Source organism: Rana temporaria, chromosome 9, assembly GCF_905171775.1.
Source record: "Rana temporaria chromosome 9, aRanTem1.1, whole genome shotgun sequence".
NCBI lineage: Eukaryota > Metazoa > Chordata > Amphibia > Anura > Ranidae > Rana > Rana temporaria.
In genome coordinates, this window is record NC_053497.1 from 50436190 (window position 1) to 50452446 (window position 16257).

A 16257-nucleotide genomic window follows, 5' to 3' on the forward strand; every position below is an offset into this window, starting at 1 on the left:
TGTTCATGGAGCGCGGCTTCAAAGACACATAGCTCAGGAGTAAACAGACACTGTGTGCCTTCATAGCAAATAGCTTGGTATGGGGATACATTGAGAAGAGGAGGAGCCAAGATTGATGGTGGGGGGACTTGAGAAGAAGAGGATCGGGGCTGCTCTGTGTAATACCACTGCACAGAGCAGGTGAGTATAACATGTTTGTTATTTTAATAAAAAAATAAAATAAATTTACTTTAGTAACACTTTAAAATCTTTACAAGGAAAATACATTTTGTAGCACAACAATGCCATCACTGCAACCTAAAACCAAATGTCTACACTATGGGTATGAGAATAATATGTATATATCAAATCCATAAAAAAAGTCCAGTGCTGGGGCAGTGAAGGGGCAGTGAAAGACATCAAAAACAATATCATCAGTTCAGATCGGGAACATCACAACACTGTCTGCAGCTCTGTAGTGATGATCTTGTGGATGCGGCTGACAGTTAAGTAAACAGAAACAACAGGCGCACATCAGGACCAATTATATAAATGCTTTAATAGAGATAAGAAATAATATCCACTCACATTGCAAAATGCATAGAAAAACAAAGCATCTCAGCAGATGAACAGCACTGTGGGCAGTCTACATTACCTGGACTGCCCACAGCACTGCTGATCCTCTGAGATTCTTTGCTCTTCCATGCATTTTGCAATGTGAGTGGATATTATTTTTTATCTCTATTAAAGCGGTATTAAACCGCAGTTTTTTTTAAAAACCTGCAAGTCAATCCCATAATGTGCTAGTATGCATTGCATACTAGCACATTATATGAAACTTACCTTAGAACAAAGCCGTCCAGCAGCGCTATCACCGATGACGGTGCTTCCATCTTTACCTGGTCTTCCTTCCGAGTTTGTGGACTCCGGCTGTGTAACTGGCCGGAGCTGTGATGACGTCATCCCTGCATATGCGTGTGTGAGACGATGTCTACAGCATGGGACTCTGAAGAAACGGCATGCAGTTATGCTGTTCTTTCAGAGCGAATGCGCCAGTGACATGACCGGCCGCATCTAGAGTAAGTATCTCCTAAACTGCGCACATTAAGGAGATATTTACAGTACCTACATGTAAGCCTTATTATAGGCTTGCCCAAGAGTAAAAATCATACATGGGAATTTACTCACACTTTAAAGCCTTTATATCACTGACTGGTTTGTACCTGTTTTTGTTTACTTACCTCTCAGATTTTGAACTATTCAACTGGTTCTGGAGATCCAAAGAGATTAGACCCACAGAGCCAGTAAGCATGCAACACCTAGCACAAATCTATCAAATCTTTCCCTTCACCACATTATGAGTAAGCTCCTGATGGGGTGAAACACATTGGGTACTGCACGAAAAGGTGGATTGTCCATGAATCAAATACCGTATTTATCGGCGTATAATGCGCACAGGCTTATAACACGCACCCTAAATTTAAGAGGAAAGTTTAAGGAAAAAAACTTTCAACAGCCCCCTGGGTATAACACGCACCCTAACTTTAAGAAGAAAGTTTAAGGAAAAAAACTTTCAACAGCCCCCTGCGTATAACACGCAGGCACAGTTTACCCTCTATTTTCAGGGTAGAAAAGTGAGTATTATACGCCAATAAATACAGTATTTTAATAAATTCACACAGGGGCAACACGACTTTGTGGGCGACTTTGCGAGGAGACCTCAGCGCGACTTGAGTGTGAACCACATCGCGACTTGGAGCGACTTGAAGTCGCCTCCAGGACAGGGGACCTTGCCAGTGGCAAGTCAAAGAGTAATCAGCTCTGTGGGAGGGGTTTGCCGAGAAAACTATTTTTACTTCCTGGAAAGTTGCTTCAGTCACGACAGGGGATCCGACTTGGAGGCGACTTCCATTGAAATCAATTAGTACTAGTCGCCTAGAAGTCGGATTGAAGTAGTACAGGAACCTTTTCTGAAGTCATAGCGGCTTCAGTAGTGTACATTAAGACGGCTCCCATTCACTATGTTTTCTTTTTTTTTGTATGATGTGAGATTTTTGAAGTGACCACTGATCAACAGAAGCCTCTAGCCAATGTCAGCGGGGTGAAGGGTATGTGTGTCTGGAGGGAAGCAATATAGCATGTAGTTTACCATAAAAACAAGTTTTGCATTGCTAGCTCTGTCACAGAGGAGAACTATTGGGAGAAAGTGTTGGGTGTGGTGGGATGAATTTTATCTTGTCTTTATTGATGTGAAAAGTCAAGATACAGCACTGTTAGAGCCGGTTCACACTGGGGCGGCATGACTTCGGGGGCGACTCGGCAAGGCGTCCTAAGGGCGACTTGCAAAATGACTTCTGTATAGAAGTCAATGCAAGTCACCCCGAATCACCCCCAAAGTCGTACAAGAACCTTTTTCTAAGTCGGAGCGACTTTCGTCGCTCCTATTAGAACGTTCTATTGAATAGAATGGGACACGACTTGTCAGGCGGCTGAGTTGCCTGACGAGTCGCCCCAGTGTGAACCGGCTCTTAAAATGTATGTTGACCCAAAACTTATTTTCTTAGTTTTGAAGGGAAAGGAAAGAAATAGGTCCCCTATTGGAATTTTTATTTGCTATCATGGGCTCCATTAGCTGGATTACCCCTCGCATCCTGTCCAGGCAATCTTATACCAGAGAGGAAAGCCCTGTACACGTTGTTTTTCCTGACGAGATTCTTGGCAAGAATCTCTTGTCGCCCGAGTGTACAGACACTCCATTCAAAAGAACCGCAGTTCTTTTGAATGGCAAGAACGCTGTGACGTCATCGCGTACGAAGAGCATGCGCTCGTCACATTTGATGCCGTCTTGCTGCACCCTACCTATGCCTAGGAAGCTACTGCGCATGCATCAAAGTTATTTCAAGCATGCGTTGGTTTCCATGGCGACAGGTAAGTATACACACTCTCGGGTTTCTCGGCAGGAAAACACTGCCAAGAATCTCACGACGAGAAAATAGAGAACATGTTCTCTATTTTTGTCATCTAGATTCTGGGCAGTTTTCTTGTCGAGAAACCTCAAAGCCTTGTACACACGCTTGGTTTACTCGGCAAGAAAGCTCTGCCAGCAGTTTTATTGCTGGTTTTTGCAGAGTAAACCGAGAGTGTGTATGAGGCTTAACTCTCCAAACAGCAGCACAAACAGGAGTAAAAAACACATTTCTTTAGTAGAATAGTGGAAATCTAGAACCCATGTCTGTGTCCTTGTTGCAGATTTTCTCTTACTTTCTGGGCAATCTCTGTAATGGAACCCCTGCTAGCAGCAAAAAGCAGGCTGGGGTTCTCATCCTTTCCCAACCTACCCAAAACAAACAAAAATATACGGTTTGACATATGCTTTAGGTTCTTAACATGTTCATATGAGTAATGATGATTTAGTATATAGCTAGGATTACAAGATTGACAAGAGTGATGGCTCAGCTAAAAATCCCAATGTACCTGGGATGGTATATCTCCCTGCCTAAAAAAAATTGTACACATCCTGTGAGTCAGAGAATGACTTTCTGCATCAAAATTTTTTTTTTAGCTGGATGACAGGTTTGAAAACTGAAGAATAGAAATAAGGTAGTTCAATATGTAAAAGGTTAAACGTTTGGTCTTCACTGGCTGAATGATTGTTACAGGTCAGTGACACTAGGTAGTAAAACCAGGATGCGGATAACATCCCTGGAGCCTGTACATTTAACCACCGGGCCTATTTTGGCACTTCTCTCCTTCATGTAAAAATCAAATTTTTTTTGCTAGAAAATTAATCAGAACCCCCAAACATTATTTATTTTTTATAGCAGACACCCTAGGGAATAAAATAGCGATCATTGCAACTTTTTTTCTTGCACGTTATTTGTGCAATAATTTTTCAAACGCCTTTTTTGGGGAAAAAAAAATGGTTTCATGAATTAATAAATAACAAAACAGTAAAGTTAGCCCAATTTTTTTGTATAATGTGAAATATGATGTTACGCCGAGTAAATAGATACCTAACATGTCACGCTTTAAAATTGCGCACACTAATGGAATGGTGCCAAACTTCGGTACTTAAAAATCTCCATAGGCGATGCTTTAAATTGTTTTACAGGTTACTATTTTCGAGTTACAGAGGATGTCTAGTGCTAGAATTGTTGCACATGCTCTAACGCACGCGACGATACATCACATGTGCGGTTTGAATGACGTTTACATATGTGGGCGGGACTTACATGCGTGTTTGCTTCTGATCACGAGCTACCGGGGACAGGGGCGTTTAAAAAATAAATAAAAATAATTTATTTTTATTTTACTTCATTTTTTTTATTTTTACACTTTTTTTTACATTTTTTTTTATCGCTTTTATTTCTATTACAAGGAATGTAAACACCCCTTGTAATAGGAATCACTGTGACAGGTCCTCTTTATGGAGAGATGTGGGGTCAATAAGACCCCACAACTCTCCTCCAGGCTTACAAGCATGAGATTGTGAAAAAAAAATCACCAACTCATGCCGACAGCCGCGATTGCGGCTTTGTTTACTTCCGGGTACCCGGGCGTGACATCAAAATGTTGCACCCGGGCCTCCGAAGGTCATAGAGATCGTCATCTCTATCGTCGTGTCCCGGCGCCGGATGATTCCCTCTCCGGGCCACCGATGGCATGGGAGAGCCCGGAGAAACACTGGATGGTGGCGGGAGGGGAGGGCGTCCCCTCCCGCTGGCTATAAGAAGGATCAAGCAGCGGAACTGCTGCTTTGATCATTCTTATCATGCACAGAATTGCCAGCAGAAGACGGTGATATCTGAATGATGCCTGTAGCTGCGGGCATTATTCAGATATCACCGCACAAAGTCGAGGACGTCATATGACGTCCTCAGTTGTCAAGTGGTTAAAAACAAGTCACCAATAGCAGCTCAAGAGTACAATGTAAAGTAAAATGTAAAGTAAACTATTTATGACAAAAATATGAAGATTGCCATCACTGACTACCTTCTAAAATTGCAAGTTACCCGACCAATATGCTGATCAACTCACTTTACTATCTTCTGAACCAGGGCCAATAAAAGGTATGCAGATGATAAAAGTCTGACTAAAGACAGAAATCCCAACAACAATATAACATGGGGATTTTTAGGTACCAATACACAATACTCATTTCTAAAATTCAAATTTTTTTTATCTTTAAAATAAATTATTAAAGTTGGCACAACAATATTAGACACATCCCCTGTATCTTTGTATCCCTCCTACATAGTTTCATACACTTGAATTGTCTACAAGGATGCTCAAACGATCTTCAATATACGAAATGAGGGAAAAAAGATGAGTCTGGGTGCATTTGTGGACTGTATTGGCTACTTACTCTGAAGATTAACAGGATATCCTGAGGAAGTGGTTGTTGTAGTCCTCCACTCCATATTTAAAGATCTTTTAGACATCCTTGTTTTTTTTTTTTTTTATTATGATTTTTTTAAAATAATTATTGTGTATTGGTACCTAAAAAGTCCCATATTGTTGTATTGGTGCTCTATTTTCGGTAAGGCATGTTGGTACCCTTCCTGGTCAGAATGGGTCAGATGTCCTTCTGAGGTTCCCTTAAAATCAGAACTTATCAAAATACTTGATTTGAGTCAGTGGTATTAAAGTGAGTTTATCAGTATAACAGCTAGACAACTAACATTTTAAGTAGGTAAAATCGTAATGTAATGGCAGTCTCCATGCTTCTCTTATGACAGGTTCCTTTACCATAAAAGCAAGCTCTCAATTCATCACTTCAGTGCCATGAACAAAGGAAAAATCTATTTGTCAGGGTCCTGAACAGCAGTGAAGATGCAAAAGATCCAGCTTTGCCCCCATCTAACAGCATGCATAAGTGCTATTGAGTGGAGTTACCAGTTTTAAAACAGTACAGAATTTGAAGTAGCCCATAAAAACCATCAAATCAAATGTCTCTTTCTCTGATCTGACTACAGTGAACTGAAATCTGGTTGGTTAATACTGATTACTAAACTATAGATATCTATGGCACATATTAAGGTAATAAGAATAGATGTTACTCTTTCTAATTATCAATCAATGTCTCTCGTATCTCTCAACATTCTGGTTCACAAGCTGGTTGGAAGACTGATTCACAGATTGATTGAGAGTCAGACTGGCTGACTGACTGGCATTCAGATTGGCAGGTTGGCAGGCAGTCAGGTTGACAGATTGGTGAGCAGTCAGGTTGGCAGGATGGCTCAGGTTGGCAGGACGGCTGGCAGACTGGTTGGCAGGCTGGTTGGCATGATGGTTGGCTGGCTGGTTGGCAGGCTGGTTGACAAGTTGGCTGGCAGGTTGTTTGGCAGGCATTTGCAGCACTCAACATGGTATGGGGGGAGTAAAATGAAATTCCCTCTTGGCAGTCATAAGTTGTACTGCGACACCAACACGGCTGAAAGAAAATAGATACATAGACATTTATTTAAATTCCCCAGCTTGGATGAGGATACATAAAAGGGATAACACATTCTGTAATTTGAGTTTTTTAATTTGTTGTCAAAATTCATATGTTTATTAAAAAGGTATCGCCCGTCGAGTTCCTCGGTCTTGTGTACGAGGCTTAACTGTTAAGCCCTGTACACACGATCAGGCTTTTGCCTATCCAAACTCACATGGGTATTCTGACGGAATTCCATGGAATTAAAAGAGAAAATGTTCTCTATCTAGACTTCGATGGAATTCATCGGAAATTACTCCGATGGGGATGGCATACACACAGTCGGAAATTCCGATCGTGTGTACGGGGCTTAACTGTTCTGTCTCAAATTTGAACTGTCAATTCACACTTGATGAGACAATCTATTTCTCTAGCAAACATGATTTCTGTTCACTTTTCTGTAGCTGTGGAAAGTGGGTGGGATTTTTCAATCCTTGCACTTGACTATGAAGCTGTGTATCAAAATGGAATACTTGCTAAGAGCGGTGTAGCAAAAGGTTCCAGGTTCCTGGACAAAACTTGGGAAAAGTCTCTATGAACAATGGGGCACTTCCAGGCCATCCTTCATAGCCTGGGTTGCACAGAACCTATTGCCATTTTCCCATCCATCTTCTGCATATGGTATTATATGATTTGTGAAGGTTTAAAGCCAAGAATAAGAATTAGTGCATAAGAGTTTCTCACTCTGCAACAGCTTCCCTACTGTGTACAAAAGTGAATTTGTCAATGAAACGTTCAAGGTGCTTTGGGCCCAATACACTCTTTGAATACATATCTTTGAATGCGCAATTATTATATACTGTAGACGTAATAACATATTTGTTATTATGTGATATTTTTTATGGGCCCACATGGTGGTTTCTGAACTGTTTTGCTAAGCCCTGTATCTATAGTATGCCTCTTCTCTGTGTTTCCTTTTTTACTTTATATATTGAATAAAAATCACTTAAATAATCTATCAAAGATCTGTACTGTGTAAAAGCCCCATTGGGTCTATTTATTTTTGGTTTACAATATATTCAGGATGGGGTATGCCCTATCCAATGATAGTTGGTTGGAATCTTTAATTGGTTTTCTTATGTATTTAACCCCCCTGGCGGTATTCCCGAGTCTGACTCGGGGTTACATTTTTGTGCTGCGATCGGTAACCCCGAGTCAGATTCAAGCTCGCCTCGCAGAATCCACAGGCTTGGTTTACTTACCTTGTCCCTGGATCCAGCGAGGCCACCACGCTGTGTGAGCGAGCGGGTGCTCGCTCGATTCACACAGTGCCTCTGTGTGCCGCCGATCTCCGTTCCCTGCGTTGTTACCAAGGGGCCAAGGGGGTGAATACTTTTGCAAAGCACTGTATTAACCCTTCTAGCGGTATTCCCGAGTCTGACTCAGGGTAAGATTTTTATACCAAAAGCGGTAACCCCGAGTCAGACTCGGGCTTGCCTCGCTGCAGCAGCAGACAAAGTTACTTACCTTGTCCCTGGATCCAGCGATGCCACTGCACTGTGTGAGCGAGCGGGACCTCGCTCGATTCACACAGTGTCCTCCTGTGCCGCCGATCTCCGTTCCCTGCGTTGTTACGACGCACGGGAGCGGAGAACGGCGCCAAATTCAAAAGCGTAAACAAACACATTACATACAGTATACTGTAATCTCCACATTTGTCCCTAGTGGTCTGCCCAGTGCCCTACATGTACTTTTATATAATAAAAACTGTTCTTTCTGCCTGCAAACTGTATATTGTCCATAGCAACCAAAAGTGTCCCTTTATGTCAAAAATGGTTTTAGAGCAGCTAGAAAACAGCGATAATAAATTATAATCACTTGCAGAATTGTGCGATAGCGATTTGTGGGGAAATTCGTCATAAAAAAATAACAGTAATGACAGCGACAATTCTGCAACTGAGCAAATTTCAGTGATTTTGAGTTGATTACATTATTGAATAATTTTTATTATAATTATATTATTATTTGTTATAATTATTTATAATTATTTATTGTATTATAATTTATAATTTTGTTTTAAAAAAAAAATCATACCCTACTAGACTCTTGTTTGGACAGATTTAAGTGAGTTATTCCTAAGAATTACAGGCCTACAGTATAAAACGCCAAATTTCCTTGCAAATAATGGTACCGCTTTCAGCACCTAAAATATGAAATAATCATACCGCTAGGGAGGTTAATGGAAATGCAATTTATTATGTCAGGTCAATATATTTATGGACACTAGCAGTATAGTGACCCTACCTCTGTGTTTCACCAGTATTCTTATGAAGGAAATAAAATTACCAAGCTCAATATGAATTTGTATGGTTTTATGATAAAAAAAACTTACTATGATCATCATGAAACCCAAAGTAAGTGCAGCCATTATGCTCATCATGGTGAGAAGAGCTATTCCCCAACCGGGAACCACTGTGACAGGAAGACATAAGTCATTATATTTCCAAGGACATGAAAGACACATGTGTTAGGTCTGTAAAACTTTCTCGTTTCTTAGCCTTTACTATATATTACTTAGCTCTCACACATGGATTTTGTGACAGCTCCATCCTTTATTGTACATGGTACGTACCTGTGGAATTTGTAGCCTGTGCACCTGGTGGGTAATAAAAATATACATATTAAAAACAGAACTCTTAATAACAGGTTACTATTTATGTGTCTGATTCTTCTTATGCTTATGTATCTCCCATTGCTCAGCTGCATCATGCCTTTTAAAGCAGAAGTAAAGCCAATTTTTATTTTTAGGCTAGGGGAAGGGAACCTGTTTAAAGCACAACTTGGTCCACAGAAAAATTAGCCCCTGGACAGTATAAGCTTTTACCCGGGCACTAAGGTAACGGCACCGCAAGGGTATGTTTTACCCTAACAACAAAGTTTAGCTTTAAGGTTTTTATTGCTTTCTGTGTCTTTTTTTTTTTTTTTAAAGACTGACTCTAAAATCCTTTCTTGGTCCCTCTCCTGTCACAATGGAGACAGACAGTACATTTACAATACAATTTAATGCAAAAGGAGGACCCTGCCTATTAGAGCTTATACTCAAAAAAGAAGGGTCAAGTAATACAATAGGTAATAACTGCTATGTATGAGCTGATGGAGAATGTGAAAGTTTGGTTTAATAGTTAGAGGCAGAATAGGTCTCTCAGAAGAGATGGGTTTTCAGGGATCACCCAAAGGTGGACAGAGTAGGAGACAGACAGATTGGGGTAAGGTGTTCCAGAGAAAAGGTGAGACTCTGGAGAAGTCCTGGAAATGAGCATAGGAGGAGGTGACAAGGGAGCTAGGAAGCAGGAAGCCTTATGCCGCGTACACACGATCGGAATTTCCGACGGAATTCCGATGAAGCTGACTTTCATCAGTCTTGCATACACACTGTCAGACTAAATTCCGACCATCCAAAACACGGTGACGTAAAACACTACGACGAGCCGAGAAAAATGAATTTCAATGCTCCTGAGCATGCGTTGACTTGATTCTAAGCATGCGTGGGTTTTTTCCCTGTCGGAGTTGCACACAGACGATAGGAATTTCCTATGGTTTTTTTTCTATTGGAAAAGATAAAACATGTTCTATTTCTAATCACCGATTGAAAAAAGGAATATGCCCTAATATGTATTAATTAAATACCACTGCACCCTGTGATGATTTGTGTGGTGGTCTTTTTAAGTTCTCAAATGTTTGGAGAAATAGAAACCTGAATAGAGTTCCAATCCATCCCTCTCCAAAACGCGAGTTATAATATTTTCTCCTCCGTGCCAGTGAATTATGTGACTGTTTAACCCCTTACTGCCAAGGGCACGGATATATGCGGCCTCACAGTAGTGTATTTTCAGCCGTGGGGCAGCATATATGCATTTGTGTGTTTGTGCTGGAAGTGCCCTGAACAGCGAGCTCTCAGCACAGAGACCAAGTTATTACCAACAGCTCTGGGATTCATACTAATGATTGGGAGCTGGGAATCCCAGTCAGGGCCATCTTTAATATTGATTGGACCCTGGGCAAAAATTTTCTTCGGGGCCCCCCATGCAATTTCGCTCTCCACATGCTGTGAGACATATAATACATATCAGCTAGACTTAAAATCAGTTTACTGTTTCAGATAAGGTAGCCATTGCGATTGGTTGGCAGAGGTTACAGTGTATCATTACCACTTACTGACTGGTTTCTAGAGGTTATAGCACATTACGGCTCACTGATTAGTTGCTAGAAGTAACAGCACATGATTTCTGCCTGTTGATTGGTTGCTAAAGATTACTGTACAGTAATATTGCTCACTGATTGGTTATAGCACATCATCTCCTCACTGCAGAGGGGCATGATATACATATGAATGCTGCCGTTATTTATATATCAATGGTGCCGGCCGCCGCAATTTACATATGAGTGCTCCTGTTATTTGCATGTAAACACAGGGTCTTCAGTTGAGTCATCTGTACACAACAATAGGGCAGAGCTAAGCAGCATTAGTAGCAGCACTTCACACTGAGATATCGAGACACAGAACAGGACTAAAAACTTCAAGGGACAAGGGAATTTAAACTAGGATAGTTGGCAAGTATGAGGCAGCTGCTTTGGGTGCCACAACAATGACAGGACCCAGCTGCCCCTTTTGCCCTGCCTTAAAGACAGCCCTGATCCCAGTTCCCGATCACCTGATCTCTGTGATAGACTGTGATTGGCTATCGCATCGATCTGTCGCTGTACAGTCCACCCCTGCTTTTTTTCAGCTCTTGAATAAAGAAAAAAGATACAATGTATCTGTTTCTTTTTGCTAAATTGCAAATGCATTGGTGTACTGTTTACCTTCACACCTGCATATTGTATGATGTATTTTCTCATTTTGAAATTTGTATGAAAAGTGATCAGGTAGGTAAAAAGTGATAGGTAAATGCTAATGAAAGAGAACATTGGTGTTTATACAAGTACAAGCGTGTGCAGCCATGAACTTCTTGGCCAAATGTACTTGGCTCCCCAGGTGCAGAAAAACACTGAGAGTCTTACACCAGAGCTCCCTAGCATCTGCAAATGTCTGTATGTATGAACCCTTAGTAGAGTGGAGAGAACTCCCATTAATGCCTTTATTTCTGTCTGTTACACTCCACGATTGTGCTCACCTTTCTTCAGTGGATACCACTGTCTACACCATCGTTTGTCGCTTTCAACAAGCTGACCTTCTGTTTCTGTCTACGAATCTGAGTTGGAGCAAGTACACCCACGGTGAGGTTCCAGTCCAGGCTTACAGCCATCCATCGGGATATCCTGTGTGGAGTCTACTATTGGGCCATCGTCCAGCCGAGCAGATTTGAGTGGAGTCCTTCCATGCGTTTACGATCTGTTGTCGCTGACAAGCAGATCCACGCTATCCGGTAAGAGTATTCCATCTACTCCTGTCTTCACCGTGCAGAAAGTCTTTCCTATCATGAGGATGTGGCCATATACTTCCTATTAATGGACTTTTGTTTTGTGTGTTTTTTTCATTTTTATGGACACATATTCACAGGTCACTGTGATCCTATCACATTGATGCATGGTTTTCATTTATATATTCCTTATAAGTGTTTTTTACTAGCGCTGCATATATTTTCCACTGTTTCCATTCAATTTTTGTCATATTGCTTGTGCAGCTGCTCACCATATATATATTTCTTAGATTAGCGCAGTTTCTTTTCCCTTTCCACTGTTACATCCTCTGTCTGACTTGCTGCAGTTTCTAATACAATGTGAAAAGTTACCAATGGGGCTGATTTACTAAAATTAAAGAATTTAGAATCTGGTGAAGCTGTGCATGGAAGCCAATAAACTTCCAGTTTTTATTTGTCAAAGCTTAACTGAACAAGCTGAAGTTTGAAGCTGATTGGCTACCGTGCACAGCTGCACCAGATTTTGCACTTTAATCAATTTTTGCATTTTAGTAAATCAACCCAAATGTGCAATGAAAGGCATTCACAGTGCAGGAGATGAGACTGTGCCAAACTGAAGGTGATGCAAAAAGTAAGCAAAAAAAGGGCTTTAATTCATCTTTAATACTGCAATTACTAACAGTTGCTGCATAAAAAAAATACTACAAATGTTCAACATATCTGCTGTTCCACAAATTGTTAGTAATATAAACTGAATTAATAGTAGCCATTAAAAAAACATTTCAATAAATTCATGATTTTAAACATCAACAAAATACTGTATTTATCGGCATATAACACGCACAGGCGTATAACGCGCATCTTCATTTTACAAGGGAAGTTTCAGGATTTTTTTTAAATTTTAAATAAAGAGCTTTGAAGCAAAATAAGGGTCAGTGCCCATCAATGCAGCCTGATCAATGCCCAGCTGCAGCCTCAAAATTGCCCATCAATGCCGCTTAATTAATGCCCATCTGTAGCATCCCCATTCCCATCAATGCAGCCTGATCAATGCCCATCTCAGGGAGGGGGCGGGATGAGTGACGTCTGATTACATACAGCGAGAATTTCCTGTTTACTCTGTGCCCTCTTTAATACAAAGTCCTGCCTCCTGGACCGGCTTTTATGATAGACAGAACACTGGTCCAATGCCGACCCAGGAGACAGGACTTTCATATTACTGACGGCGCTCGTCTTGTCCCCCTTCCCGTTCTCCCCGAGGCAGCCCAAATTACAGTATCAGCGTGAAACACACACACACTATTTTGAACTGATTTGCAGGGTGAAAAAGTGAGTGTTGTACGCCAATAAATACAACAACTAAAAACAACAAATTATAGCAATTGTTAATACTAAAATTTATGATAACAGCAACAAAAATACTAATACCAATAGTAATAGTAATAATGCAAAAAGCACATATAGTGCAATTGTTATTCCTGTTGTTGTTGATGCTTTGCATATCTATGTATGTTTAGGCAAAAATACTTTTTTTTCTGGATGGAATTGGCCAGGGTGTGTCCCCGTTGGGTAGAATTATCCTCTCTATTGTCACCAAGACAGAAATTGATGGGACATCATAAATGTTACAATTGTCACCAGAACAAGAGCGGAAGGAAAATCCTCCCACGGGGATACCTATTCTGGTGTCAGCTGTCTAAAGGCTCAAACACACGATCTGATTTTCCGACTGGAATTGTGCGATGACAGGTTGTTGTCGGAAAATCCGACCGTTTGTATGGTCCATCGGACAATTGTTGTCAGATTTTCCATGGACAAATGTTGGATAGCATGCTTTAAAATTCGAACAAAACTCCAAAGTACAAACACCATAACATAACACAACATTAGCAGAAGCTGCCCAAAGGGTGGCACTAAAGAGCTGAAAAAAAAAAACATAGTTTTGTGTTTGTTGGCCAACAATTCTTTGATGTTTGTATGCAAGACAAGTTCATGGACAACACCCTTCGGACAAAAGTCCTATACTTTGTCCGCTGAAAATCCGATCGTGTGTATGAGGCTTGAGGGAGTATCCACACTACAATCAGTTGGTACAATCTTCTTTAAATTTACCAAAACTATGTAATATGAGGACAAACCTATACATTTAGTTCAATTTGTACCAAGTCGTGCAGGCCCTTGTATTACATAGTAGTTGGTACTCCTACAGAACATTGTACAATTTAAAAGGGGATATCCCTTTGGAGAAACCTCTTTTTGTGTTAACCCATTCCTTCTCTATCCTTTCAAAAAAGCTTTAGATATATTTTAATAATGTAAACAATAACAACAATATATCAACAGAGGGCCAGATTCACAGAAGAAATACGCCGGAGTATCTACTGATACTCTGGCGTATTTTCAAATTTGCCGCGTCGTATCTTTAGTTTGAATCCTCAAACCAAGACGACGGCTTTTGGCTTCGATCCGACAGGCGTACGCCTTCGGATCGTAGGTGTAATACTTCGGCGCCCGCTGGGTGGAGTTTGCGTCGTTTTCAGCGTCGGGTATGCTAATTAGCTGTTTACGGCGATCCACGAAGGTACGCGCGGTCGTCACATTCTCTTACGTCGTCGCTAGTTGGCTTTTCCCTGCGTAAAGTTACAGCTGCTTTTTTTGGCTTATATTTAGACTTGCCATGTTAAAGTATGGCCGTCGTTCCCACGTCGAATTTTAATTTTTTTTTTTTTGCGTAAGTCGTCCGGGAATAGGAAAGGATGTAACGCACGTCGCCGTTCAAAAAATTACGTTGGTGCGACGTCATTTCGCGCAAAGCACGGCGGGAAATGTCAAAACAGAGCATGCGCAGTACGTTCGGCGCGGGAATGCGCCTAATTTAAATGATACACGCCCCATTTGAATTAGGCGGGCTTGCGCCAGACGGATTTACGCTACGCCGCCGCAAGTTTACAGGCAAGTGCTTTGTGAATCAAGCACTTGCCCGTAAAACTTGCGGCGGTGTAACGTAAATGCAATACGTTACCCGCCCGAATTCTACGTGAATCTGGCCCTATATGTTTAATACTATTACTAATCATGACAATAGCAACAAAAATACTACTACTACAATTACTACTAATACTAATACTACTACTACTACTACTACTACTACTACTACTACTAATAATAATAATAATAGTAATAATAATAATAATAAAATTAAACTTTTTTATATTAATTAATATTATTTTTGACGCTGTTTAAAGTTTAAATAATTAATATTTATAGGTACTAAAAAACGAAATATTTTGTATCATTCAGAGGATATTGTACAGATATTTACCTACATCCTGGACACTCAGCACCATACAGAGGGCACCAAGAAGCATGGGCGCTTTGTAAAGTAAAGATCCAGAGTCCATGTTGCTTCCAAATCCGGAGAGAAGAATCAGACTTGTATTTCACCAACCCCATAAACTTATTTTATACCTGCTGTATAAAAGGCGCCACAGTGACAAGTGTAGGGCTGGGAGGATCCGTATTTAAGGTTAATGGGGATTTAACATGAAATCCTTCTTGGAGTGACATGTGATTTCATATTTCCAACTTGGCTTACACAGGCATATACATTTTATGAATGAGAGGAGTATCTGACATTCCATATGGTATATTCATGAAGCATTTATGTGTTTTGATTCTTGGTTTACTGATATAAATACCCAAGTGTATAGTAAAACATACATCCTAATTATGTACAAATGAATAAATATTTCAAGAACTAGAACAGCATGTTCAACTAACTATTATAAATCTAATTTAACATTTCTAGAGTCTCAAAACACTAGACAATTATTATTTTGAGATTACTGCAGTTAATCAGTGAACAAAGTAAACAAATAAAGTTGAACATAAGGCAAACAGAAATGATAAAATTGCAAAAATATAGCTGATATGCAGATATAGGAACCAACTGCTCTACTAAAAGATTTGTTATTTTGTTCAGCCAGTCAATCAGGTTGTCCTGTCAGGCCCCGTACACACGGCCGAGGAACTCAACGTGCCAAACACATCGAGTTCCTCGGCCAGTTCAGCCCTGAAGCCGCCGAGGAGCTCGGCGGGCCGAGAGCTCCCATAGAACAACGAGGAAATAGAGAACATGTTCTCTATTTCCTCGTCGAGCTCCTCGTCGGCTTCCTCGGCGAAATTGTACACACGGCCGGGTTTCTCGGCAGAATTCAGCCAGAAACTCGGTCGGAAGCTGAATTCTGCCGAGGAAACTGGTCGTGTGTACGGGGCCTCAGACATTAGAGCCAGATCCTGGGCTTCCACTGCAGACAGGCAGTGCAGTTTGGTCAAGGGCACCTCCCAGCCTGCTTACCAGACAATGAAAGAACAGCAGCACAAAAATCATCACTCTTCTCCTTGATTCTCCTTGATTATCCTTGATATTACAGTAGTAAG

At 40.8% G+C, this 16257-nt stretch overlaps 1 protein-coding gene across 1 annotated transcript; it reads right to left on the bottom strand.

Moving 5' to 3' along the window:
- Positions 1-4948: 4948 nt before the first annotated feature.
- LOC120913474 (keratin-associated protein 10-8-like) lies at positions 4949-15464 on the bottom strand. The gene is made up of 4 exons (XM_040323438.1): positions 15140-15464; positions 9030-9053; positions 8790-8869; positions 4949-6412 (listed from the first exon to the last, which is right to left on the bottom strand). The coding sequence occupies exons 1-4, from the start codon at positions 15216-15218 to the stop codon at positions 6074-6076; spliced, it is 522 nt and encodes a 173-aa protein (XP_040179372.1). The 5' UTR covers positions 15219-15464; the 3' UTR covers positions 4949-6073.
- Positions 15465-16257: the final 793 nt, after the last annotated feature.